Genomic DNA, 24764 nt, shown 5'->3' on the forward strand with positions numbered 1-24764 from the left:
AACAGATCAACCAGCCTTGATTCGAATTGCAAATTGGTCTAATACGTGTTGCATGATACTTCAGGGCAATCTACCATCAAAAGGTATGTAAGGTTCTACAAAGGAAGCCATAGCGCTGGCTCCAGTGCCCAGATCGAACTCATTCATCACGGCGTCCCAGTCTTGAGGAGCCATGATGTGATCGTACGGAGGTACTGCGAAATTGACCTCCGGTAAAGAAGGAATATCCCCAAGTTCCCGTTGTCCATACACCTGCTCTGTATGCGGTGGCCTCTTGCTTATCAAGGATCTTCGCTTGGCAGCAAAGCTAGCGAGCTCATAGAACGTCTTACACACATCGTACAGCTTCTTGGCTGAAGGCGAGCTGATTGATGTGGGTTCAATGGCAGACACTGCGCTGCAGAGGAGTGTTAGGTCCTCTTCGGACGCCATTGCCACGGTGTGTCCCGCGAGCACTACAAAGCTGGCAAAGGGTACTAGAGAGAACATCCTAATAAATGTTATTAAATATGCATCAAGAATCGCAGCAGCGTCATGTGTGAGCATACATGTTGAGGAGCATTGTCCATCCAGTGATTCTGAGATGGCCCCAGGATTTGAATGCCCTCACAATTGTACGAAGGGCACTTCGAGCAGCCTCCGTGCATTCGTTGCTGCATTTCAGTGGACTATCGCTTGCTTCATCGCATGGGATGACACGATAAGCTATCGTGACAAGACCGTACATCATGAAGTCGAGCAGCACGGCAAGCGCCTGATAGAGGTCGTCGTCGGGAGGGTTATGTCCGATAGACTGCGGAATTCAGAAAAGTCCTTTCAAACAGCATGATCACCCAAACCCACCTGTTTGTTACGCGTGTTGACTTCAAGCAATTTGGAAACTACCGACTTGGCATTCTGGCTTCGTGTCTCTAGTGGCTGTCGAAGCGCTGAAGCAGAAAATAGCTCAGCGTGCATATCGCCAACAATAAACGCGTACTCGACGAATCCAGAATAAAGACTGAAGGTGCCGTCAGCATACCAGTTCCGGGGAAAGGCAAGAAGGGATGCTTTACTGTACTGGCACACCCGGAACGCAGTCTTTGGGAATGGACGGCCGCTCAGTGGAGACATCATAGGGATGAATCGACGGTGTCCTGCCCATTGTAAAAGCCATGCTTTTGTCGTGGACATAAACATGCCAAAACACTTGTCGCCTTTTTGAGAACTCTGGCTCATTGCTAGGTAGTCTATGCCAACCGAGGTCGATGCACATCCTCGACGCGGCCGATATGAGCTGCCATGCAAGTGTACTTTGGCCTACTTTGTTACAAAACGTGTACTTTTTCGTCAGTACTGGGAATTGAGCTTCGGCGGCAATCACTTGAGACTTACCAGGACTGCTAGAGCTTGGCATGCTTGTATTGAAGGGTCGCTGCAAAGTCTCAAAGACTGTATCGCAGCTTCAAGGTTGGCCTTGAGGAGTTGAGAGTACGCCTCGATGTCTGACTCGTTGATGTCGATCAGGGCATAATGATGGCGTTTGAGTCCTTGGAGCAAGAAAAACAAACCGGCGTTGAAAATGATCCAATCCACAGTAGAAAAGTCGGTGATAGCAAAGCAAACTTTTTGGCAATACTCACCAAACTCTTGTTCGTCAATCACGGGGACGTCGATGAAAAACCGCTGCTTTTCAGTCTGACACAGTCGAATGAGCTTCAGAACGCGCTCAGTTGACGGAAGGCTCCTACCCTCCAACTCGGGATGCTGGGCTTGCACGGTCAATGGAGAGTTGCCGATGTGAGTGGGACTACTCTCTTCACTGCCCGTAGCCTGGTCGATCATTTGCACGGTGGCAGAGAGCGCCGAATCGTCGCCCAAGGTCGACTCTAGGTCTGCAGCCGCATCCTTGAGTGCATCCGTGACCCGGTGGACATGCGCTTTAAACGAAGATTCGCCTCTGTATCCCTCAGATAGGCCTGAAATGTCGGGAGAGTGATTGCCGATGAAGGATGTTGGGGAGATGAGTGGTGATGAGTTCGACTTTTGCTGGTTGATTTCGAGTAGCTGCTGCACCGCCTGCGACACTTCCTTCAGCGAGCGGTCAACACTTTCTATGGCCTCATCATAGCGGGGCGAGATGAGAACGCGCTGTCGTCTCTCGGATGAGCGATGCGTCAGGCGACATATGAGTTTTGAGGCCACACAACTTGAGCATGGCGTTTCGCGGTCGCATTTCGTCTATCCGTTCTCGTCAAAACCCATTGTGCGATGTTTTCATGATGTGATGACACTGGGGACTGAGTACTTACCTTTCTGCCTTTGCAATTATCACACTGGCCATGGCGTGTTTAGTATGTCTATGGGTAACGGTCATTGTCTTGAGTGACGCGAACTCACCGCAGGCCTTTTGCTGCTGACTCCGGAAGCCTCCATTCGAGGCAGTCAACAATTTCTACGTGAGGGCAGACTCTTCCACGGTCGACAGGGAAATAGACTGAGAAAGAAAATCGAAAGTCAATTAGACTCGATAAATGGGAAGGTCCTACAAGTAGCGACTTTTCTTCTTTTGTTCTTCCCTGGTCTCAAAGGCCATGAGTACTTGGCGGGCATGGCGGGGTGGCATAATTAGGAGGCGCCAGTTAGGCAGTCAGTGACTAATCTTTGAGAAAGGTGCACGCAGTAGGTGGTAAGATATCGTGCTGGGATGCTTGCAGAATCCTATCGACCAAGACTCTCATCCTCTTCGGTCTCCATTCCGGACATCTCTTGTGTAGGTTCTTCCAGACTCGAGCTCTTTGCAGACAGCCCATATCCAAAGAGTCTTACCCTGTGCTCGGCAGGCTGGCGACGCAAAGCTTCCTGACATTAGGCAGCTATCATTATCGCTGCGTCCTATTCGCACACTCTGTCAGCGCTAGGCGTAGTAGCCCTGAATCCCAACCATCCCCGGGCCCGAGGCCCCGGAAGACTAAAGTTCCCATTTGGGTCAGGATGTGCCACTGCCACACAATTGCGCATCAAAACGTGTGGCTATAGCCCTCAAATGGGCATGGTTGTCTTTCGGCAACGGCCGGCAGACACCGCTGACTTCTTGTATTAATGATAGTTACTAGTTCGGGCCACTCCATTAATCAGGCTCTAATCTCACTCCGACGACCGACATGCTGTTTCGGGGCCTTCTCACCTTCACAGGGCCCGAGGGCCCGGGATTGTAGCGATCTCAGCTCAACATGCGTTCATCAAAGACAGCGAAAGTGCCTTGGGGGACAGTTATATTTAAGAAGGCGAGCAGTCTCCATAATATGATCATAAACCGCCGAGCTTGACAGCAAAAACTAGGTACCATTGACTACATTCACATCTCTTCAACAATAATCTTTAATTGTTCTCATACCATATCTGCCATGATTTACAATCTCTGGAAACATTGTTACCTTATCGGGTCGTTGGCTCTCTTGGAGGCTTTAGCAGCTAACATAAGCACGACGGAAACTTTTGTTGGGGGCACTCCGCCTGTAAGCACCCTCCAAGTCACTGTTGGTAATCTCACTAATACTTGTAGTGTGACGCGCTCCTCGCCGCCGGCTTAGGTGATAGGGTTTTATCGCCAACCGATTCAGGGTACGAGAAACAGGTGCAAACCTGGTGGGCTCGGAATGCCCAGCTTCATCCATGGTGTATTGTGCTACCCGAGAGTACTGAAGAAGTTTCCCTCACTTTGACTACACTCCTAAAAGCTGGCAATGGCGCTGGAGACTGGCACATTGCAGTCCGGAGTGGGGGGCATGGCTTTCAGTTGAACAACAACATTCAGAATGGAGTCACTATCGATTTGAGCATGCTCAATTACTCCCGTTATGATGCCGAAACGAATACCGCGACGCTCGGTTCGGGAGGGCGATGGGAGAATGTTTACGCTAGTCTGGGCGATCAAGGCGTTGTCGTGGTCGGTGGCCGCGATGGTGACGTTGGAGTGGGAGGCTTCCTTCTCGGCGGCGGCACATCCTATTTCTCGCCCAAGTATGGATTCGCCTGTGACTCTGTCCTCAACTACGAGGTCGTGCTCACCAACGGAAGCGTCGTCAATGCGAACAAGACCAGCAACTCTGATTTATGGAAGGCGCTCAAGGGTGGCGGCTCCAACTTTGGCATCGTCACAAGGTTTGACCTGGAAGCCCTTCCTGCTCGTGATATCCACTACGAGGTCCGAATACTGCCCGCAACCGCTTCTGACGTGGTCTCCGATACGCTGATCAAGTTTGCTGATCATGACATGTCGCTTGCTGATAACGCACTGGTCACTTTCCTCCAGTACAACGGCACGGCAGGTCCTGACATCACGATCACGGCCATCTATGTCAACACTGCTGGGCACAATGGTGTCGAAACGGCGTTTGACAATGTCCGGGACATTCCGTCTATTCGCAATGTTTCTGTAAAGCAGTCTGTGGCCAAGACTGCCGCAGGGTCGAAAGTCCAAGGCGGACAATTGTAAGTCTGGCTGATATCTGAACCCTTCGGTCAGACTGATCTTTATCTCTTAGGAGTGCTGCGGCGACTCTGTTGTTCCAAAATGATCCAGAGATTCTTCAATACTCCACCAAGCTCCACGAAGACTTCGTCAAGTCCCTTCAGAGTTCCATCGGCCCGGAAGCCTTCGGAACCATGATCTTTCTACAGCCTGTCGGAATGGACCATGGAAATATCGCAAAACAACGCGGCGGTAATATGCTTGGTCTTGAAAGATTGAAGTCAAATGCCATCATGTGGACGGGTGGTGTGTATGTGTTGACGAACGACGCAGACTTTGCGGTGGCGGAGGCTTGTTTGACTTCGATGTCGGACAAGATACAGAGATTTGCGAAGTCTGTCGGGGGCGACATGGACCTGGCCTACCTCAACTATGCCAGTCCTCGACAGGATGCTATCGCAGGATACGGCCCACAAAATGTTGAATTCATACGGGAAGTTGCTGCCAAATACGACCCGAGTGGCGCGTTTCAGACAAGAGTTCCTGGGGGCTTCAAGATTGGGAGATCTGGATAAGAGGATGAATCGAAAACGACCATACGTTAGGAAGTGGCGCGTTTGTAGATAGGGTCTCTGAAGAGGAAGGACTGTGGAACTGAACTTGGAAACCAAGGCATGACATCTACGAAACGAAGCCCTAATGATCTCTCAAAATTTGGTGAACAAAAGTTTCTATGGGATACAGCCTACAGAACTGGGACTTCTTATTTACATGTAGACTATACATACAAATTTGAGACCACTGAATCGTTCCGGCCGGGGTGAAACGACATAAGCTACTGAAATCGTCTCGTTGGGAATGATGGGTTGCCGGTGTGATTGGTCGGGAAGAATTTATGATGCAATAGGCTGCTCAATGTCCCTCACACGCCATCGTGCTGGTATTATACCTGCGGAGTGTAGTCATTAACGATGCCAAAGATGAACTCTTCGTAATGACCGCGACCCTCGAAAAGTTTTTGTCCAATGATACTGCCTTTGACAAGACCGTTAGCGCGTTGGTAGGCGCCCTTCTCATCTCTGACGATGAACTGGGTAGTGACATCGACCTCCATTACGTCGCCATTTGTGAGGTTGTACTTGACAGATAGGCCTTCGGTCTCAAGCAGTGCAGTGATAGGAGGCCAAGCTGCCTTTCCGCCCCTCTGTCGAACCTCCATGCTTACCATGTCGCAGCTGACGAGGAGAACCTCTCCATCCTTTGCAACATAGGAACGTCTGCTTTCATTGCCATCATAGTCGAGAAGGTTGTACCAGACGATAGAGTAAGGACCAAAGCAAGCGTGTCCCCAATCCCAGTAACGAGGACCATCAATGACGGACTGATTGCCCCAGTTTTTCTCGTGGTAACCAATACCGTCTTCGAAAGCGATAAAAGTGTCCTTGACGGCGAGATCGACAACGGTCTCGGCATCGGAGACCGCGTTAGCCCAGTACAGTCCCGGCAAGAGATTCTTGCAGACGCCAACTGCGCCATTCAAGTCGCAAGGGTAATGGGCGGGAGCATTCTGTAATCTTCAATATCAGTCTCTTGAAATTGCACAACAGTGAGGAATAGGATTGGGGAGTCACTCACGGCTTTGAAGGAGATCTTGCCATATATACCCATGCCCTTGGAGTCGACGTTGATCGTGTATTCAACATCAGGCTTGTCCACCGAGGTTCCACTAAGGCTCCCAATGCCTCTCCAGTCTCCAGCAATACCTCGGGACCCGTTGGTGAGATGAACCCCAGCATCGGCCATAGCTTCGAAGTAGAAGTCTGTACCATTGGGGTACACCCCCGAAACCTGGACAGCGAGAGGATGCGGGTACTGCGAAAAATTTCCTGAGTTGAAGAAGACAATATTCAAAGTCTGGTTAGAGAACTTTGAAACAACATCAAAGTACCAAAAGTCGGTAGACTTTTCGGCGGCCGGGGTGATCATCTTGTAACCGTCGAGGTTTCCCACCACCGAGAGATGCTCAACGCTGATAGTCCTATTGTGGTAACGAGAAGGTAGGTCGAGGACCCGAGTAATATTGCTGGTTGCAGCTCCGTAGGTCGAGCTGAGCATAGCAGCTGCCAGAATTAGCCTGCAGAGAGCCATTTCAAAGGCGTCTAGTTCGTTGCTTGAACGAGTGCAGAAAAGAGAAAGAAAGAGTATAATGAAATGAGTGAGCGACTGGTGGCATGCGAGTATCAAGTCAATCCAGGAAAAAGGGGCGCGGTTCAGTATTTAGGTAATTTGACGGGCCTCAGGGCCACGTAAGTTTACAAGCAGATGGCGACTAGTTCCTCTGTAAGGTAGACGATGCATAGTTGATGATATACGAATGCGCGGCGAGTTAAAGCTCAACTTCGGACTGGGGCACTAAACTTGTGCCAGAAACCCCTTGTCGAGTAGCCGAATGTAAGCTTTTTCAAGTTTACACCAGTTCCTGATTCTTGGAAGAGAGTGATATTTTCCCGACATCAGGGACTTGACCTACAAGTCTACTTCTCAATGACGTGGAAATTTCCAATGGCTGTCCTCCAGCAGGCCGTCTAGGCGCCCTTTCTTCTTCACGGCGCTCAATATGAAACCATCGAATGATGAGGCGCCGCTTGTGGCTCGTGATACTCGGACCGTGTAGTTAGATTTTCGTGCGTACCACCTTAGCTCCAGTCAGGCTGGACCGGGCTTGCTGGCTACAATGATCATCGAGTGCCCATTGATCATTGCCCCACAACTATATTATAAGGTGGGATGAACCCAGAAATAGGAATTGTTATGAGTACCATCTTACAGGATGTATCAAAAACGGTGGATGTGCGGCAGCGGATGGTGTCATTCAAGTTACGGCATTGCCTTGGTGCCCTTGTACCCATTCCCAATACTCACCAAAAAGGTCCAGGATAATTCATTGAGGGGCCATCAGACGATGATGGATCTTCCTCACTTATTAGAGAAGGCCATAGTAACACTTGCCGCTCAAAAGCAGGGCCTCAATTGTTGCAGCTTCTATGCCTCCGTTTACGATACTAGTAACCTTCATTTCCGAAGGTCCTTCAGTCAGACATCTACATTAAACCAGAAGGCTGGAGCAGAAGCTGGAGCCGTTTCTGCTTAGAATGTTACTCGCTGGTCTCTCCACAAGCTGTTCTCACAAGCAATGCTATACTGTGCTTTTTGAGCTTTCCAGAGGTGTATTTCAAGGATGAGTTCGAAGAGGACGAGCTCTGTTTCTAGTGGTCACGAAACGACTCCGAACTGGAAAGCTATAAAGACCTTAAGATGCCCAACGAGTTGGATGAAACTCCATGAGCAGATACCATTGAATGATACTCCCTATCAAAAAGGCGGTACTTGCAACAAACCCAACAACTGAGCTCTCAAAGATGTAATTGTTCAAGAGCAACACACCGGTCACAATGAAACCGGCGGATGCCACTGCATTCCAAGCCGCCCCTTGCCATTCGCCCGCGAGGATTCTTGGTTTATACCAGTCTGTCTGGACATGTATGACGAGAGTCATATTGGCAATGAAGAATAGGGCTCCTCCAATTACTTGTGGCATGAAGACCAGAGCCTGGGTGAGAAAAAGATCCATCGGGTTGAGAACTCCTGGGAGGCCAGCCACTGCGGCTACGGAGAGGATCAAACCGCCGGAAAGCATCACCAGACCAGCCTGGAAAGGCACAGTCCGTAGAAGACCGGCGAAATCGGCTGCAGATGGGATCCAGAGCCATGCTTCAGAGCCAATAAGGGCGGGTCGATAAATGGCCGGGATGTTGTCATCGATGGACTTGGTGCCGCTCTTCTCGAGGGTGCCGCGGTCGGCATTGAAAGCGGCGAAGATGCCGAGAATGCCTCCAGTCAAGAACATGGTGGCTCCGATTGTAATGGTCGCAGGGAGAGCAACGGTTGGGAGAGTATCGAAAGCGAGGCTTGGCTCGAGGGAAGGAAAGAGCCCGAATCCTGCATTGATAACGAAAGATACGCTGCCAACCACAAATAGCATCGTGACAATCCAGTTCATATCTCTGTAAGGAAATATTGTAAACATTCGTTTCAGCTGGGATCGCTGTGAGCCTTCAACCTCGATGGCAGGATCTTCAATCGAATACTCTTTTACGGGAGATGGAAGAGCTGCCTCTCGATCCATGTCGCATCGTACACGATACTCGAGGTAGTTTAGAGTTTGTACAACCCGACGCCTTTCCCCTTCGCCGACTTCGATTCCCCGAGAATGGGCGGCCGCAACAGGATCGAATCGTGAAGGGCCCGGGGGTACTGGGATCAGCACCGATGCGCGAATCATTGAGGCGCGGAGGTTGGCTGAGGCGTTCATGTTTGGGATAGAGTGATTCTTTTTTCCTATTAGAGGTCGAGAATGATGATGAGTCCCTGCGATACCGGCTCGCTCGGGTTGACAAAGGTAGAAAAGAAAGAAAGTCGGGGAACACGCTAGAGAATAAAACAACAAGGCGCGAAATGCAACAGTCGCTATGAAAAGACCACGCGAGAACCAGAGTCGCTCAGTAAGAAGTGGGTGAACAAAAGAACACCAAATGAATAATAGTTAGTTGAGAGGATTGCCATTTTCTACAAGCGATGCAAAGTGCGTCGATATCGACAACAGAGGCCCGTTCCCGTTTACCCACACCACCTTGACCGCCAGCCGGCTCCCGCCGTGATGCTATGGGTGTTTTGATGTGGGCCAAAGTTGCGTTGAAATCATGGTGAACGTTTCGAGAATTTGGATACCTCAATCCTCAGACAAGAGATGATATAATAAGAAATAAGGTTGACACACCCGCTCCCGCGAAGTCAATTCTGCTGCACGGTTGCCCCCTGGACTCGTAACCACAATGCTCCCAACGGGCTCACTAAGCTGCATTGTTGGGTCGGTGATCTACTGCGGAGGCCGCGGCCACGAACTTCCCCCCACTTGTTTCTGCCTTCTCTGAAATGCAGAGTTTCCTCGTTTCAGTACCCTGTACCACCTATGTAGATCAAATCAGCTTGTACCTACCGTTCTTTTCCACTTGTCAGCTTGCTGGTTTCGAGTCTGTCATGCCGCATTGAGTTATACTTCTCTCCTTCAAAACATGAAACTGACAGTCAGAAAACCAGCCTTTGCAATGATAGACACAGAAGCCTGGCCGTTCTCTCGGCGTGAGGCTCATTATCAAAGCTTGATTCAGCTCTACATGTTTAATTCCAATATCTCAAAGGTCACGGCCCAAACCGACGTATTCTGACCGGCTAGAACCAGCTACCTCTTCAACTCCTTGGCCTGGAATCGTCTCGAATTTGCGCACATGGCACCGCTCGGACAACGTCTCCTTTCTTTGACGCATGGGCTAAGATCGATAAGCCGTCACCAATAACCCGAACAACATCAAATACATGGGAGCCGTTAAATGTCTTGCTCCACAGCGTCAAGGTCAGACTAGACAAGCTGTTGATTTGGACAGCAAGACGCTCGTTCTTGTCCAGCTGGTCACCAAGTTCCGTCTCTTGCACAAGACCGATGACCAATTGGATCAATCTACGCTCGTCCGGCTGAAGGGAATCTGAGCCAGACTCTTGAACAACCTCGGACAAGATTTTCAACCACTTTGTGAGCAAAAAGGCGCACTCCAGGTTAGCGAGAGCATGTTGGATGCTCCAATTCAGGGTCTGGGTACGCGCAACAAACGCAACGCCAACCCTTACTGGAATACTGAGGGCGTATATACATTGTAGAACGGCCTGGTTCATATGCGGTGACCTATCACCGGCAGTAATGATTTGGCTAGATAATGCCGCGGCTATCCCTGGTGCATCGTCTCGGGCAAGAAGCCGTTGGTCAAGATTGTGGCCAACGTTAAGGCGGATGTAAGCCAAGCGTAGGAGGGCAGTGGAGTTGAAACCCAACGGTCCCTTGGGAGACGAAGGGTCCGTCGTTGATTCGTACGTCGCTTCCCATGATTGTTGCCAAGCACGAAGCGCGGCCTCCATCTTGTTGATGAAGTCCCCACCCAGCGAACTATCACCACCAACAATCGGAAGATGCTCACAGGCGTTGCGGGTCAGTAGAATCTGTTGGAGCAGTCCATTAATGAGCACGTAGTTCCCGAAAGAAGAAAGTGCTGTCACTGTATGGATGCTCCGTCCTGCTAACAGCATATGCATCTTCTCTGGGAAAGGTCTCGGCGGCATATACGTGTCCCTCAGGGCTGACCACTCTTCCGCGTTAGGCGCTTGCCAGCTTGACGCGCACCCAGGTAGGTTGATGGCGACCTCTCGATTTAGGAGGAGTGGTGGCACGTCAAATGCAACGGATTGTAAGTTTAAGAGGGCGAAGGCGGCAAATAGCGTGCGGCGGCGTTCCTCAAGTTTGATACCTTCGGCCCATTGCTGATTGACTGGCGGGGGTTTCTCCAACTCGTGAATCTTCATCTCGCGGGCGAGCATGGCGACTTGACTTGACATGCTTAGGGCGTCACTTGTCAACTCTCGATCGCCCCATGATGCCATCGCCATGAGTATTATCATAGCTTGCAGCAACCGGATGGTTTTGTCTTGAGCATGTAACTCTGACTCTCTCGTGCGTGGACTAGCGCTTGTCGGTGTCGCAGGGGCGCTTGGATCATCATCTATGGTGACGCGGTCATCATGGGTCAGTCGGTCTAGTGTAGGCTGAGTCCTTTGCTTTAAATGCCAAGAGATCAGGTGCCGAGCAGCAGCATAAATCTGATAGCCCGAGGCCGTTTCGAACCGATAGAGAGCACCGACTGCGGCGAGCGACAGGAGAAGCTCAAGACCGATAGCTGGGGCAGAAAATGTAACGCCGTGAATGAACGGCAGATGGACGGCGAAGCCACGAAAGTACCCTTCCAAAAATCTTGAGAGGGCACGATGTGATGGCAGCTTGAAAGAGCTGGGCAGCTCAGAACGAAGCTGCTGGGCTTCGTCGAGAATCTTGCTGTATTCATCAGCCTCAATCTTCCAGGGCCGGAGACAGTGAACCTGTCGGGGCCTCTGAGCCTGATGTGCTAGATTAATATGCAATGGTGTCTGTTCTGGTCTCTCGGGTTCCATTGAAGGTAGTCGTGCCGCAAACTTCGGCAACGATGAAGTTGCTTCTGTTTCTAATTGTTCTTTACTAGGCGAACGGTCTTGTGGTGTGATGCATGTACTTTGCGCAGCAAATGACCTTCCATGCTCAGGCTGAATGGAGGACGGAGCCTCGACCTGATCCGTCGGCGGTATCGCCATGATTGGGGAGCCAGCATTGACAGGGCTGGCGAGTAGAAAAGAGTTTGACAACTGAGTGTCGTCCAACAAGAAGTCGAAATCAATGCCATCCATTCCTGCTAGGAGGTCTTGTGACAGCGAGTCTTGATAGCATAGGTCGGAAAATCCTGCGGCTGCATTATGTAATGCTAGGCTGCTGACGGGCTGGAAGAGAGCAGCTTCATTTCCCAACAGCTGCGGTCTGGCATCATATCCATGTTGATGAGGTAATGTTAGTGCTCCCGACAAAGACGGCGGTGAGGGAACCTCAGCACCAGTCGCCGCAGTTGACAATGGCCCTTCGGCGATTGTCGTTTCCCCTAACGAAGCAGACAGGTCATCTGGGCTTGCAATGATTCCGTCGGCATGAGATATTCGCTGATGTCTTGAAAGTAGATCCCTATCGAGTTGTGAGCAAAAAAAGCCCCTCTGGGAACTGAGGTGTGACTGGGGACTGTACCTTCGAGAAAATCTCCGACCACATTCGCACAGGAAGGGTTGTTCTCGGGTGTCTGGGCATTATCATTAGCGAACCTCTGGCCACCCTTGCATAGAAGTTCACGGAGCCCAATGTCAGGACGTAAGGGTATGTTGTGTACAGCGGGAGGTTGGGGTCCGGCTTACGGGTGCGTTCATGACGTTCGAGGTGCTCGAATCTCCTGAACTGTTTTTGACAGAACCTGCAAGGTGGGACGTTGCGGCGAGGTCTGCCGCGGGGCGTAGACATGACGAAACTTCAAGCAGACAATCCAACGTTTACGGCTTTGTAACTAGCATGCAGCCTGTCTATCGAGATGCGAGATCTGTGGCTACCACAACGTCTGACTACGCTCCGTCAGCCACTGCAGATGAGCTCGGGACAGATGGAGTTGGAGGTAAAAATTGTTGGGGTAGAAATTAGTTTTGACCCCTCTAACACGGACCTATTCTTCCAAGTGGGTATCCTGGTAGTGCCGCTTGTGTCACCAACATCCCTTACATGGCGAATTCATCAAAACAAACTCACTGATCCTCTAGTAAGAATCAGACGCATTCCAGTTTGAAAGAAAGAGGGTAGAATACTGGGGAGATCCGATATATCAAAGTGTGATTTCATTTGTGAGTATTCAAGTAAATTTTGAAAACATCGTAGACCGTAAAACTATGTACAAGAAAAAGGAAATTGTGTTTAACGACTGTTTACATGAGATCCTTGGTGAGATCAAATTCGGCGCACTTGTAGTCAGACTTGGTATTGAACGGGTTTCGGTGCAGCTCCTTGTTGCCATCTTCGCACTTGGACTTGGGCCACAACAGACCAGCCTGGCCCTCCTGGCCGGGGAAATTGCCTGCCATCCATATTGACCCCTTGGAGACATCGCTGTAGTTACCCTTGAGTACAGGCATAGCAAAGAAGCAGGGTGGGGGCGTTTTGCTTGCCCAGCTGCCCTCGCGGATGCCCGTCTTGCCGATGTGGCCATTGTTATTCTCCCAGCATTCGACGGCATTGCGGAGGGTTCCGAGTTTGTCCATGTTCCAGTCGGTCCACAGAGCCTCCATGTCCTTATTCCCGCCAAGGGTTTGAGAGACCTTCTTGGGGTACCAGGCAAGAATGTCGAGGCAGCGGTTCTTGTTTGCCTCCCAAGCATTGTTCGGGTTCGTGCACTTGTCGACGGGAAGGTCGTCTCTGACGACGACATAGGCTCCTCGAAATTGCCTGGCCATCTGCCAGATGAGCGCCTGGTCCTGTTGTTCAATTAGTATGAAAGTCATGCGAGCCATGCAATATTCACTCACCAAGTTGGTCTTCATATTGCTTATCACGTCGTCCAAATTATTGAGGGGATGGTCCCTCAGCCAAGATCCCCAACCGAAGACGGACACCGCCGGGTTTTTGACACCACCGACGCGCATAAGTTCGGGAATGTCAGTCTGCTTGTGACCTTGCTTGCCGAAAGTTGAGGCCACAATTGCCTTGATGTTAGCGAAGCCCTGCTTAGCGACAATGGCAAGTAGTCCCCGGATCGTGTCCGTCGCTTCCACTGCATCATCAGAACCGCCGCTGTAAGAATTGTTAGTAGTCTTTACGAATCTTTTTCCAAAGTCTTTACTCACGAATCTCCCGTAGCCGAGACCATGTACATGACACCACTGATGCCTGCTAAAGGACCCCCAACGGCTGCAGCTGGTGTGGCAAGGGCACTTCCGATACTGAAAGCTGCACCGAGAATAGAGGCTAGGTCGAGAGGTGCCTTTGGTGCGCCACTATTGATGCCAAGCAATTGTCTCATGGTGCCAATCTGGTCGGACGTGATGCCAATAGACTGATCGAACTCGATAGAAAGCTGCGACATGAAGCTGTGGAATGCGGCCATGGACTGGAAAAGATACCACAGTCCACCCTTGTCGATCGCATTGAAGTCGTCTGAAAACACATGTTAGTGAAAGCCTCAGAAGAGAGACAACTTATTATGAGATTCTCACCGCATGTCAAATCATGATCGCAAGGAGCACCAGGCTCCTGACAAGAGAACTTGGTGTGATCCTTCTTCGGGAATAGCTCGCGGTACAGGTTCTGCGCCCAATTGGAATGATCCGGCTGAGAGTTGATATACTCGTCTGCCCACTGCTCAGCACCAGAATTATACCAAAACGTGCCCATATCCTTGATAGCGTCATAAGACTCGCCGGACTTGCAGTTTGGAAGCTTCTTGTTGAGGAGCGATTTGGGGATTTCACCAGGCGAATTTTGCTCAACCGGCTCGGCCCTACGTTGTTGATCAGTCGGCTTTTGCTATTACGGTTGAGCCATTCAAAGGACTTACGAAGTGCTTGAGCCTTGGAAGTCAATGCTCCAAATCATAGTGCCTCCAAAACATTGCCCATCCGCCCAGGCCTTCTTATCTTTGAAGGTCTCCTCATCTAATCAGAGTGAGTAAGTATCAGGAATCAACTGTTCACGCAAGGTAGACTTACCATCATAGCCAATCCACTGATCGTCCCAAGTAAGCTCCTTCATCAGAGAATCTCTCAAGTAGTTGGGTTTGAGGCCCTTGTTCTTGATGAGGTTCTTGATCTCCCCAAGAGACATGACGCCATCAGAGTCAGTGCATTCTCCCTTTTTGCTCGGGCCTGAGAAAGAGCAGAGAAGTCCATTGCAACTCTTGTCAGAGACAGTATAGCCACGGCCATACATGGCAAGACCGAAGTTGATCTTCTTGGGATCAAGCCCGTCGAACCATAGGGGAACAGTATTATTGCCGATTTCACGTATGTCAGCTTGACCGCGAACAACCTTGCCAAGAGTCTTGACGTCTTCATCCCAGAATCCATGAAGGTCTGGTAAGATGGTCAGTTTTACGATTTCTAGGCGCCGGTTTGGTACTTTTTTTCAGTCACTTACCATAGGCCATAAATCCGAAAAAGTCGACAAAAGGCTCCATCGCTTTGGCTTCGAACCATCTCAGGTACCAATAATCAGGTGCAAGGGTCAGACTGATGCCGTACTTATCGCCATAAGCAGCACGCATCTCACGGAGAAGCACAGCAAAGTTGCGAGTGTCCTCAAGCTTTCTTCCACCACGCTTAGGTTCACCGGGATACTCCCAGTCGAGATCGATGCCAGTGAAACCATATTCGTCCATGTACTCGCGGGCAGAAGAGATAAAAGCAGCACGATTGGCCTTCGTCGCTACCATGTCGCTCCAGGTATGGTGGGTCTTTGTCTCGGGGTTGCTGAAGTCGAAGCCGCCGACAGCAATCCAAGTCTTGAGACCGTCCTTGGCTAGGCCGGTGAATTCCCGCATCTGAGCAGGGTCGTCGTCGTGGGCTGGAACAACGGCGAATGAAGTTGGATCGATGAATGCAAAGGAGTAGAACAGATGGGTGAAGCCCTTGGTATCAAGCTGCTTGGGAGTCTTGGTATCGCATTTCCGGGTCCTCACGTTCCATGACTGGTAGTATCCGATCGTGCGGCTATTTGAGCTCCCGCCGCCTTTTGCGCATGATGGGGTAGAAGCGATGGAACAAGAGCCATAACCGGCCTGGCAAGGTGCACTGAGGTTGATTGGGTCGGCGTTGTGGCAGAAGACCTCGGTGGTCTGATGGAAAGTAGTTATCAGTCTCTCGGAAGCGCACGAGGGTACAATACAGGTCGTGGAAAAGTACTCACACCACACCAGCCAGATTGCGAGCAGCAGAGATTCATGCCGCATGGCATATCGGCGTTCTCACTGTATTCTCCGCACATGGCAGTTGCATCGCACTGAGACTGACATCCTTTCCCGCAAAAGTCGGGGCCATATCCGCATATGCTATCGGGACCACAGCAGCTTAAAAAAATTAGAATCAGTCTTCCGTCTTAAGTGCTTCATACTTAGATAGCCACTAGGCTGTGAAGACAGTGACTAACCTTCCATCGACGCATGGACCATCTTTGCAGTAAAGGGGGCCGCGTTTCTCGAGAGAGCGGGAGCTCAATGACCGTCTGGATGTATTGTCGATGAAGGAAGCATTTTTTGAGTCTTCGTAGTATTGCTCGAGGCTCGTCGTAGAGTCTTGTGAAAGTTCAAGATCTTTAGTCGGGACTGGTGGGGCCTTGGATGGGTTCTGATGAGCTGGGCTCTGGGAAATCTCCTTAGCCCATTCCGGTGCTTTTGCTAATTTTTGGGGACGAGTATCAGTTATGCATGTCTCCAGTCAAACCATGATCCAATCAAATCCAAGTGACAAAGTCGAACTCACCTATGACATTGGACCGTCGTACGAACCCGTTTTGAGCATGAAGCCGGCGGCCGGGGGGGAATTGAGCGACGTCGGCATGAATGAGTGTGATGAAACAAAAAGAATAGAGAACAAACGCCAAAGAGGCGAAGCTGGATAGCTTCGACATCATGACCCTAGATATAACGACTGTGATAGTGCTCGACGATGCATCTTTTGGAACTCTGGGGCGATTCACCTGTATCACTGTATTTATAACACTACTTGTCAGCGCAACCAGATGTCATCTGTCCGCCCAATTCATTGGATTCAAAAAAAACTTTTCCCATCCATCATCTAACCGAGATTTTCATGCTCATTAGGTAAAACCGTCATCAACTATGTTACCCTGCAACGATCGTATTCCTTCTTATCCCCTTGATAACTCCATAATCATCATTTGTACAGGCGCTGTAATTACCGCAATTGTTAGCAGTTCGTATCCTGTCATCCCTTCTATGCATGCCGAGGCACTAGAACACGGAAAAGGTGCGGCCCCACGGCTCTGATAGAAACTGTGAGGCCGTCTGACTATAGCCAAGCCGTCCATCCCTCAAATGTGAGCTGTGAGAGCCCCATGGCAGCCCGATACCTACCAAGTTGAGGCAAGTGCGGGATGCCGATGCATGTAGATTTCTTTCCTTGGCCCGGACCGCAAAGCTTGGCTCTTTCCAGCCAGATCCGGTGGAGAGCCACAGGATCAGCATCCTTGCTAGGCATCAGGAACAGGGACTCTAATTCCACTTCACAAGCGGGTGTGATGCTGAATCGCCAACATTGATGCTTTACGTAATATGCGAATGAGCCACCGCTTCAGAGACTATGGTCTAAATTATGGGCCGTCATCCCAGGGGCCATCAAAATCATCAAGTGGTTCCCTCGGACTCTTAGCGTATGACCGTGGCACTATTGCCTACGATGGGGCGAAATGCTGAATGAGGACAACCTTCCGAGCAATGCCAAGTCCAAGTAGTCCGTACTTCCATCCAAGGAGCATTTGTTCATATTCAATCTCTGGAGATGTCTGCTTGGGAACATGGTGTATATAAAATCTGTAAACCTGTTCGCTCTCCAAGACCACGAATTGCATCGTGAACCTACCTTACTTAGTTACGAAAGAAAAGTCCTTGTCTTTTCCCAATTCCGTGCTCGACATGAAGGCAGCTATATTCTGCTGGCTTTTGCCGGCCTTCGTCACGTCTCAAAGCGTCACAGCTACAACCGCAACACTGTCACCATGGCAGACTAGAGAAGTCACGCCAGATGGAACCTGCGGAGGTACAACTGGTTTCGTATGTAGCCCTGTCTGGGGCGCCTGCTGTTCCAAAGATGGTAAATGCGGTCGTTCTGCTGCATTCTGCGGAGATGGTTGGTAAGCCTTATGTCTCATACCTTATTTACTGTCCTGGCACATGTGGCAGCTGATCACTCGACTTACACCGGACACAGTCAACCAGCCGCCGGTAACTGCAACGCACCCGCACCTGCTCCCGCCCCACCACCCGGGCCCGGGAGTATCTCTCCCGACGGCTCATGTGGCGGAGCAAATCAGTATAACTGTACGACTTCCCCCTTCGGAGACTGCTGCTCTTCGAGCGGCTACTGTGGTACCACTTTGGGCCACTGTGGAAGTGGTTGTCAAGACCTCTTTGGCACATGTGGTGCGACGACCAATATCAGCTCTGATGGCCAGTGCGGCTCCAATGGCAAGACGTGTTTAGGGTCAACATTTGGAGACTGCTGCTCATCCGGTGGTTACTGTGGAACATCCTCTGATCACTGCGATGCTGGCTGTAATGCGGCCTTTGGCACCTGTTCCAACGCGGACTCGGGTAGTATCTCTACGGATGGAACATGCGGGAAGAATGGCAAGACATGCAAGGGGTCCAAGTTTGGCGACTGCTGCTCCTCTGGCGGCTTCTGTGGCACTTCCAAAGACCATTGCCAGGCGGGCTGCCAGTCTCAGTTTGGCACATGTGGCGCAGAAGACAACGTTTCCACTGATGGTACTTGTGGGACAAACGGAAAGACCTGTAAGGGTTCTTCCTTCGGGGATTGCTGTTCTTCCACTGGATTCTGCGGCAAATCTACCGCTCATTGCGATGCTGGTTGCAATGCTGCGTTTGGCACTTGTAATGAGGCTGCTAGCGGTATCTCTGCTGACGGTCAATGTGGCAAGAACGGGAAGACCTGCAAGGGCTCTGCATTTGGCGATTGCTGCTCTTCCGGTGGCTACTGTGGCAAGTCATCTGACCACTGCGATGCCGGTTGCAACGCATCATTTGGTACCTGCAACACAGCTGCTGGAAGCATTTCCACGGATGGAACTTGCGGTAAGAACGGCAAAACATGCAAGGGTTCAGCCTTTGGAGATTGTTGCTCGTCTGGCGGGTTCTGTGGTAAATCTTCCGATCACTGCGATGCTGGTTGCAACCCATCCTTTGGAACCTGTAACGAGGGCGCCTCAAGCATCTCAACCGATGGAAATTGCGGTTCGAAGAATGGCAAGACTTGCAAAGGTTCAACCTTTGGTGACTGCTGCTCTTCCAATGGTTACTGCGGAAAAAGCACCGACCATTGTCGCAATGGCTGCCAGCTGTCTTACGGCCTTTGCACTGGAATCTCAAGTGATGCAGTTTGCGGCACGAAAAATGGCAAGACATGCGCTGGATCTGGTCTTGGAAACTGCTGCTCAAGTGGAGGCTATTGTGGAAGCACTGGCGCTCATTGTGGCCAGGGATGGTACGTTTCAGTTCAGTTTTTGCGTGTCTAGTATTCGACTTTTCTCTCTTTTTTGCATCAAATGAGGTCCGAAATGCTGGACTTTATTGCTGACGTCGTATCTATCATAGCCAAAAAGATTCATCGAAAGGCTGCCTCACAGCCAACATCCCGTCTGTTGATGGCACTTGCGGCTCCAGCAAGGGAGGTTTCACATGTGCTGGTGGGCCTTTTGATGGTCAGTGCTGTAGCTCTTCAGGGTTTTGTGGAACGAGCTCTTCGCATTGCGGAACTGGCTGGTGAGTTTTGCTGTTCTAGTACTCAAACGAATTCTTCCATACTAACTTATGTTTCCATGCAGCCAACCTGGCTCTGGACGCTGCACCTAGAAGACGAAAAGATTTTGCGTGTTTTGCAATTTCAGGAATTAGGAAGCGAGCTCTTAATAACTTAATTTAGAATTGCGCCACTGTTTATAGAAAATTTACCTCTTTGTGAATAAAGGCCCGTTGACTCCAATAACTCGATTTCTTCAACCATGGAGAAAAGGTTTGCTCACGTTAATCTTACCTTAGGAAACAAAATACCATGGCAGCACATGTGTTGAACAGATCACGGGCCTTTTGAATGAAGCTTCGTGCACCTGGTCGAGGGGGCAGATGCTTTGCTTGGCTAATCCGAGACCGGGTACACGAAGACTAATATGTTGAACCATTGTGATCTCAGGTACGTAGATCAACATAAAACCCAGGAGAGTCCGGCTAATGTTCGCCTTTCAATTCAATCTCGAAGCAAGCGTGTCTGACATATAGAGCCTACGGCCTGACGCCAAGGCCGGGGATGCAATAATGCCGGTAGGATGGGTGGATGATTTTCACCCCAAAGTTGGAGAAGAAATTACACGCGCTCAAGACCCAGATACCAACATCTGAACAGAGTAGTCCAGCCAGAAAATAAGTCTTAATGACGTATTAAGTCAGTCTGTCGAATCATATTGTGATCTTCTTTGAGTCATGATGCTTAGTTGAGGTAATGTTATGGTCTGGTGGTTCAATGATACGCCTCTCAGGGCTCGGTGTCCACTGGAGACAAGTGACTGCCGGTTCGTCATCTCGAGACATATTTATCAGCAAGTTTAAGACGTTACATCAAACATGAGAGTGGATTTGGACAAGACTTTTCTATATATAATATTGATCAGCTAGCCTGCTCTCATAAGCTTTGCTAGCTCTCGGTCAACAACCTCATTCACTTTGAGTCCAGACATCCTGCTCATTCACCAAGCTCCACGATAAACCATCAAAACGACACCTTCAAAATGGCAACTCAGCAGGTTTTCAGACTTCCTCAGCGCACATCCGTCAACGACCTCGTTGTTGGGACGGAGCCAATCCCAGAACCCTCCTCGAACGAAGTTCTGGTCCGCATTCGCAGTGTCGCTCTCAATTTCCGCGATTTCGCCGTTGCGACCGGACAGTACCCGTTTCCCGTCAAGGACAACGTGGTCCCCGGTTCCGATCTCTCTGGCGATGTTGTTGAAGTGGGAAGCCACGTTGACGACTTCGCCCATGGCGACAAAGTGATCTCGTCTTTTGATCTGAGCACACTTTATGGCGCCATGAAAGACTGGAATCACAGTCTTGGGGGCTGTGTAGATGGTGCCCTGCGGGAGTACATTGTTCTTCCAAGCTCTGCATTAGTCAAGGTGCCTAAGGAGACTAAGCTGAGCTACTCCCAGCTATCGGCGCTGGTCTGCACTGGAACAACTGCTTGGAATTCTCTCTATGGCAACATAGCTCTCAAGCCTGGCCAGACTGTCTTATTTCTTGGTAATTATATTCAATCCCACTTGCCCTGAAGAATACATCAAAGACCTGACTTGCCACCCAGGAACTGGTGGTGTTTCCATTACCGGCCTCATCCTCGCCAAAGCAGCCGGAGCAACCACCATCATCACTTCTTCCTCAGACTCGAAGTTGCAACACGTGAAGGGGACCTACGGCCCTGATCATGTGATCAACTATAAGAAGACCCCAAAGTGGTCGGAGGATGTCTTAAGGATTACAGAGGGCCATGGCGCCGACTACGTATTTGAGAATGGCGGTGCTGGTACGATTGCCGAGAGCATCAATGCCGTGGCGTACGGGGGGTCCATCGCCGTGATTGGATTCCTTGCGTCATGCCCGCAGGAAAAGATGCCTGACGTCGCAGCACTCGCCTTGTCCAAAGGCGCGATTGTGCGAGGTATCATGGTGGGATCGCGGCAGCACTTGGAGGAAGTCACCCGTTACGTTGTCACCCGTCAATTGCAGGTTCCTGTCGAGAGGGAGTTCGGATCCAGTAGAGACGAGATCATCGCTGCCTTTGAGTATCTCACCAGCGGCACTCATATCGGCAAGGTCTGCATCAAGATGGCTTGAATTTTGTGCTGCACTCGTTTTGATACAAAATCACAAGTCGTCTTGGCTCCTCCTGGTTGAATCAAAAAAAGATTTCGAGTTCGGGAAGAATTGAGGCCCATTCTGCACGTTAGTCCTCCAACAATAACGGTTCTCGTAATGAATCATGTCGACGTCAGACGTTAATTTCCGCCCTGCTAATGCACATTCAGCCACAGACTGTAAGAGATCCTCATACCTATCAGTTAGCGTCCGCTGTGGCCGTAAATCCAGCTCCACAGAATTGGTGGGCCTTGGAGCCAACAAGATTCAAGAACGTCTCTAAAACTTGCACTCACTGCTTTTTACGGTGGAAGATTTTGTTGTAGAGAAGACTTCGAATATAATCAAGGCACCTTACGCCCAGCTGTGCACGTGAAGGTATCGCGAAGAGGTGTCACGGAAAGAATGGTTCATGAGTGTTACTGATATCTAGAGAGGGAATGAGGTGTTAAAATTACCTTAGATGACTTGAGCGAGACACTGAGTTCGGGGTATATGCATGCAAATCTTTCGATAATCCTCATCTGTCAGTCAGGCTCTAGTGCTTTTGGAAATTTTGAACCCTCCTGACACCCGATGTTGGAAGAAGCCGTTGGGGTCATAAGTCTGAGCCACCTTCTCCAAGAAGTCCTGATTATCGCCTCCGTACGACTGAAGTGGGTCCTGTGTCTGGTGTGCGTAGTTGATGTACTTGAAGATTGTGCTTTGTCCTGTCCTTGCAGCATGCTCAGAAATCTCATCTATGACTGCCTCAAACTTTCCCGTCAACAATGCCTCGTCATTTGGGGTTGGAAGCAAGCACTCGACTTGAAGCACGACGGATGGCTCTGTCAGCTCTTCGTTTAATCCGAGGATATTAGGCCCGTTGTTAGCATAGTTGGTTGAGAGGGGAGTCATCACAAATATTATCGTGGCATTCTCGTCGAGTTTTCCCTCCAGGTCCGCGATGAGAGCCTCGAAAACTTCAAGAACTTTCCTGCCCATCTCCATGGTTGCGTGGAAGCTCTGCGTAAACCACACATTGTACAAACCGAGTGTGCCTTGGAGCTGCTTGACGAATTCTGAGTTCGGGACCGCCGATCTGGTGTCAATAAGAGGCCCCAAGTCCGCGAGTCCGGCGAAGGAGGACGATTTGCTGACGCCATCAACGTTGGCGGTAATGAAGGCGACTGAAGGATCTCGCCCAGGACCCCATGACAAGGAAACAAATCCGCTCTCGGCAGGATTTTCCTCGTTCTCTCTGACCATAGTGATGAAGCTTTTCACGACGGGTTCCTTGTCTGTATATGCGAATGCGACGATACCACCGTAAATGTCATTTGCAGGGAAAGTTCGCAGGTCGAACCTTGTCACGACACCAAGATTGTTCATGCCACCTTTCAGAGCCTTGAAGAGGTCCGCATGCGCCGTCGCGTTCGCTTCAATGAGACTACCATTAGCGAGCACCACCTGCGCAAATACGCTGTTAGCACACGATTTGGAACCGCACTCATCAGGAATATCTGTACCTCGTAGTTCAAAACATTGTCGGCGGAAAGGCCGTACTTCGCAGAATACCATGAGAAGCCTACCAATGTTTCAGTCAATTACCTCGTGATTCAGCTGAGATTTCGCCTTACCTCCGCCAAGCAAGAACCCTCCCACACCAACATGACCTTCGCGTCCGCCCGTTGTCATCACCCCTTGTTCCTCGAGGGCAGAGTAGACTTCACTCCAGCGCCCACCGGGGCCGAGCGCTGCGACACCGTGTCCCGGCGAATCAGGATTCTCCATATAGCTAATGGAATTGACGCCACCGAGATCGATGGTAACGCCATTGGCAGCATTATTCGACGGGAATGGTGAGTGGCCACCGCTACGTATGGCCACCGTCCAACAGCCCAAGGCTTCGCTGTTAAGTGACTTGATGGCGTCCGAAACCTGCTGTGAAGTCGTGGGCTTGAGGATACATGAAGGTCGAACGTCTTGAACATCGCCAGAGTAGTAAGACTGAATGGTGACGGCGTACTCCGTGTCGTTCGAAAAGAAAATTTGGCCAGAGAGCCCAGCGCGGATGAGGATATCGCACTGCAAGATGAGTCGGTCAGCATCCTAGTCTCAAGGCCAAGACGTCCACATCTAGAAGCTGACAGACCCCTGTGAGTTGGGATGCAGCATTGGACCGAATGCCGCTAGCAGGTCCAAAAGACGCGGATGCTGCAAATGTTGGAACAAAGAATAGAACCGCTGCAGCGGTGTACCACACCGTTGAAGGCATCACATTCGTTGATGGAAGAGATCTTGGCAAAAACCAAATCAAACGACGTGGCCGATGTCTGTCTTCTTAAGACATCCATCGATCAGCATTCGGTAAACTCATCGGCACCGATGCTCGATCATAATAAGGGCTGTCAAGCGGAGTCATTCGCTTTCGGTTTCCAGCACTTGTCAGTAGCCACGACCTTTCGTAAATCACTGCAATCTATTGGACAGCGTATCTTGCATCGCTGTACGCGTCGTATTTTCTGTTACATTTCCAAAATTCAAATATTGGAAACGGCACAGCAGCTGGGCGAGCTCTGCTGAGCTAGTCCTTCGCGGATTCACTCCGAATGCAGGCAAACATAGACTAAGCCTAATCCGTTTCTTACTGTTGGTTGTTAGATGAAGCGATGCTTCCTTTCCTTTTCATTGGCCACCGCTTGCGTATCCTCGTGGACCAACAGATTCGCCGAGCAGAAATGCTGCGGCGCAGCGGGGACTGGATCCATCCAGACTTTGGGGACATCCTCATTATGCATGTACGGACATTTGCCTGACCAAACATGGACCCAGAGAGGAAGTTTCTCCGGGCCAAACCAACAGTATCAAGTTGACCCGACCTTTTCACCAGAAGAGAGTAAGGCGTAATCTCAACATGGACCTGCTATTGATCAGTGACTATCACGAGTTATGGCACACAGCAATAGGCATACGGAGTATAGTAAAAGTAGCTTAATATATTAAAATAGAAATAAATAAAAAGAAAAGGTCTATATATATAATATTTAAAATAGATATATAATTTAGTACGTAATAAGTACTTTATAAAATACAGTTATTATCCCTATTACGTAATATACCCC

At 50.2% G+C, this 24764-nt stretch overlaps 9 protein-coding genes across 9 annotated transcripts; 3 read left to right on the forward strand and 6 right to left on the reverse strand.

Annotated features, from left to right (window-relative positions):
* Positions 1–60: 60 nt before the first annotated feature.
* CTAM01_15391 (uncharacterized protein) lies at positions 61–2415 on the reverse strand (the record flags this gene model as incomplete). Its single annotated transcript, XM_060531388.1, has 6 exons — positions 61–490; positions 549–793; positions 844–1299; positions 1375–2130; positions 2292–2315; positions 2380–2415. 6 exons carry the CDS (start codon positions 2413–2415, stop codon positions 61–63), a joined length of 1947 nt encoding a protein of 648 aa, XP_060374039.1.
* A 971-nt stretch (positions 2416–3386) lies between these two features.
* CTAM01_15392 (FAD binding domain-containing protein) lies at positions 3387–5028 on the forward strand (the record flags this gene model as incomplete). Its single annotated transcript, XM_060531389.1, has 3 exons — positions 3387–3497; positions 3545–4473; positions 4527–5028. The coding sequence occupies 3 exons, from the start codon at positions 3387–3389 to the stop codon at positions 5026–5028; spliced, it is 1542 nt and encodes a 513-aa protein (XP_060374040.1).
* A 368-nt stretch (positions 5029–5396) lies between these two features.
* On the reverse strand, positions 5397–6601 carry CTAM01_15393 (uncharacterized protein; the record flags this gene model as incomplete). The annotated part of the gene is made up of 2 exons (XM_060531390.1): positions 5397–6020; positions 6089–6601. 2 exons carry the CDS (start codon positions 6599–6601, stop codon positions 5397–5399), a joined length of 1137 nt encoding a protein of 378 aa, XP_060374041.1.
* A 1162-nt stretch (positions 6602–7763) lies between these two features.
* On the reverse strand, positions 7764–8825 carry CTAM01_15394 (uncharacterized protein; the record flags this gene model as incomplete). Its single annotated transcript, XM_060531391.1, has 1 exon — positions 7764–8825. The coding sequence occupies one exon, from the start codon at positions 8823–8825 to the stop codon at positions 7764–7766; it is 1062 nt and encodes a 353-aa protein (XP_060374042.1).
* A 935-nt stretch (positions 8826–9760) lies between these two features.
* Positions 9761–12394, reverse strand: CTAM01_15395 (AmdA; the record flags this gene model as incomplete). The annotated part of the gene is made up of 3 exons (XM_060531392.1): positions 9761–12158; positions 12293–12303; positions 12383–12394. The coding sequence occupies 3 exons, from the start codon at positions 12392–12394 to the stop codon at positions 9761–9763; spliced, it is 2421 nt and encodes an 806-aa protein (XP_060374043.1).
* Positions 12395–12937: 543 nt separating this feature from the next.
* On the reverse strand, positions 12938–16558 carry CTAM01_15396 (uncharacterized protein; the record flags this gene model as incomplete). Its single annotated transcript, XM_060531393.1, has 10 exons — positions 12938–13483; positions 13535–13799; positions 13853–14162; positions 14222–14505; positions 14563–14659; positions 14714–15076; positions 15141–15837; positions 15909–15969; positions 16221–16395; positions 16507–16558. The coding sequence occupies 10 exons, from the start codon at positions 16556–16558 to the stop codon at positions 12938–12940; spliced, it is 2850 nt and encodes a 949-aa protein (XP_060374044.1).
* Positions 16559–17827: 1269 nt separating this feature from the next.
* Positions 17828–19608, forward strand: CTAM01_15397 (uncharacterized protein; the record flags this gene model as incomplete). Its single annotated transcript, XM_060531394.1, has 4 exons — positions 17828–17870; positions 17956–19240; positions 19351–19518; positions 19581–19608. 4 exons carry the CDS (start codon positions 17828–17830, stop codon positions 19606–19608), a joined length of 1524 nt encoding a protein of 507 aa, XP_060374045.1.
* A 929-nt stretch (positions 19609–20537) lies between these two features.
* On the forward strand, positions 20538–21639 carry CTAM01_15398 (uncharacterized protein; the record flags this gene model as incomplete). The annotated part of the gene is made up of 2 exons (XM_060531395.1): positions 20538–21048; positions 21110–21639. 2 exons carry the CDS (start codon positions 20538–20540, stop codon positions 21637–21639), a joined length of 1041 nt encoding a protein of 346 aa, XP_060374046.1.
* A 552-nt stretch (positions 21640–22191) lies between these two features.
* On the reverse strand, positions 22192–23917 carry CTAM01_15399 (FAD binding domain-containing protein; the record flags this gene model as incomplete). Its single annotated transcript, XM_060531396.1, has 4 exons — positions 22192–23109; positions 23169–23227; positions 23280–23727; positions 23795–23917. The coding sequence occupies 4 exons, from the start codon at positions 23915–23917 to the stop codon at positions 22192–22194; spliced, it is 1548 nt and encodes a 515-aa protein (XP_060374047.1).
* Positions 23918–24764: the final 847 nt, after the last annotated feature.

This window comes from Colletotrichum tamarilloi (genome assembly GCF_030869305.1).
Source record: "Colletotrichum tamarilloi strain Tom-12 chromosome Unknown Scaffold_160.1, whole genome shotgun sequence".
Taxonomy (NCBI): Eukaryota; Fungi; Ascomycota; class Sordariomycetes; order Glomerellales; family Glomerellaceae; genus Colletotrichum; species Colletotrichum tamarilloi.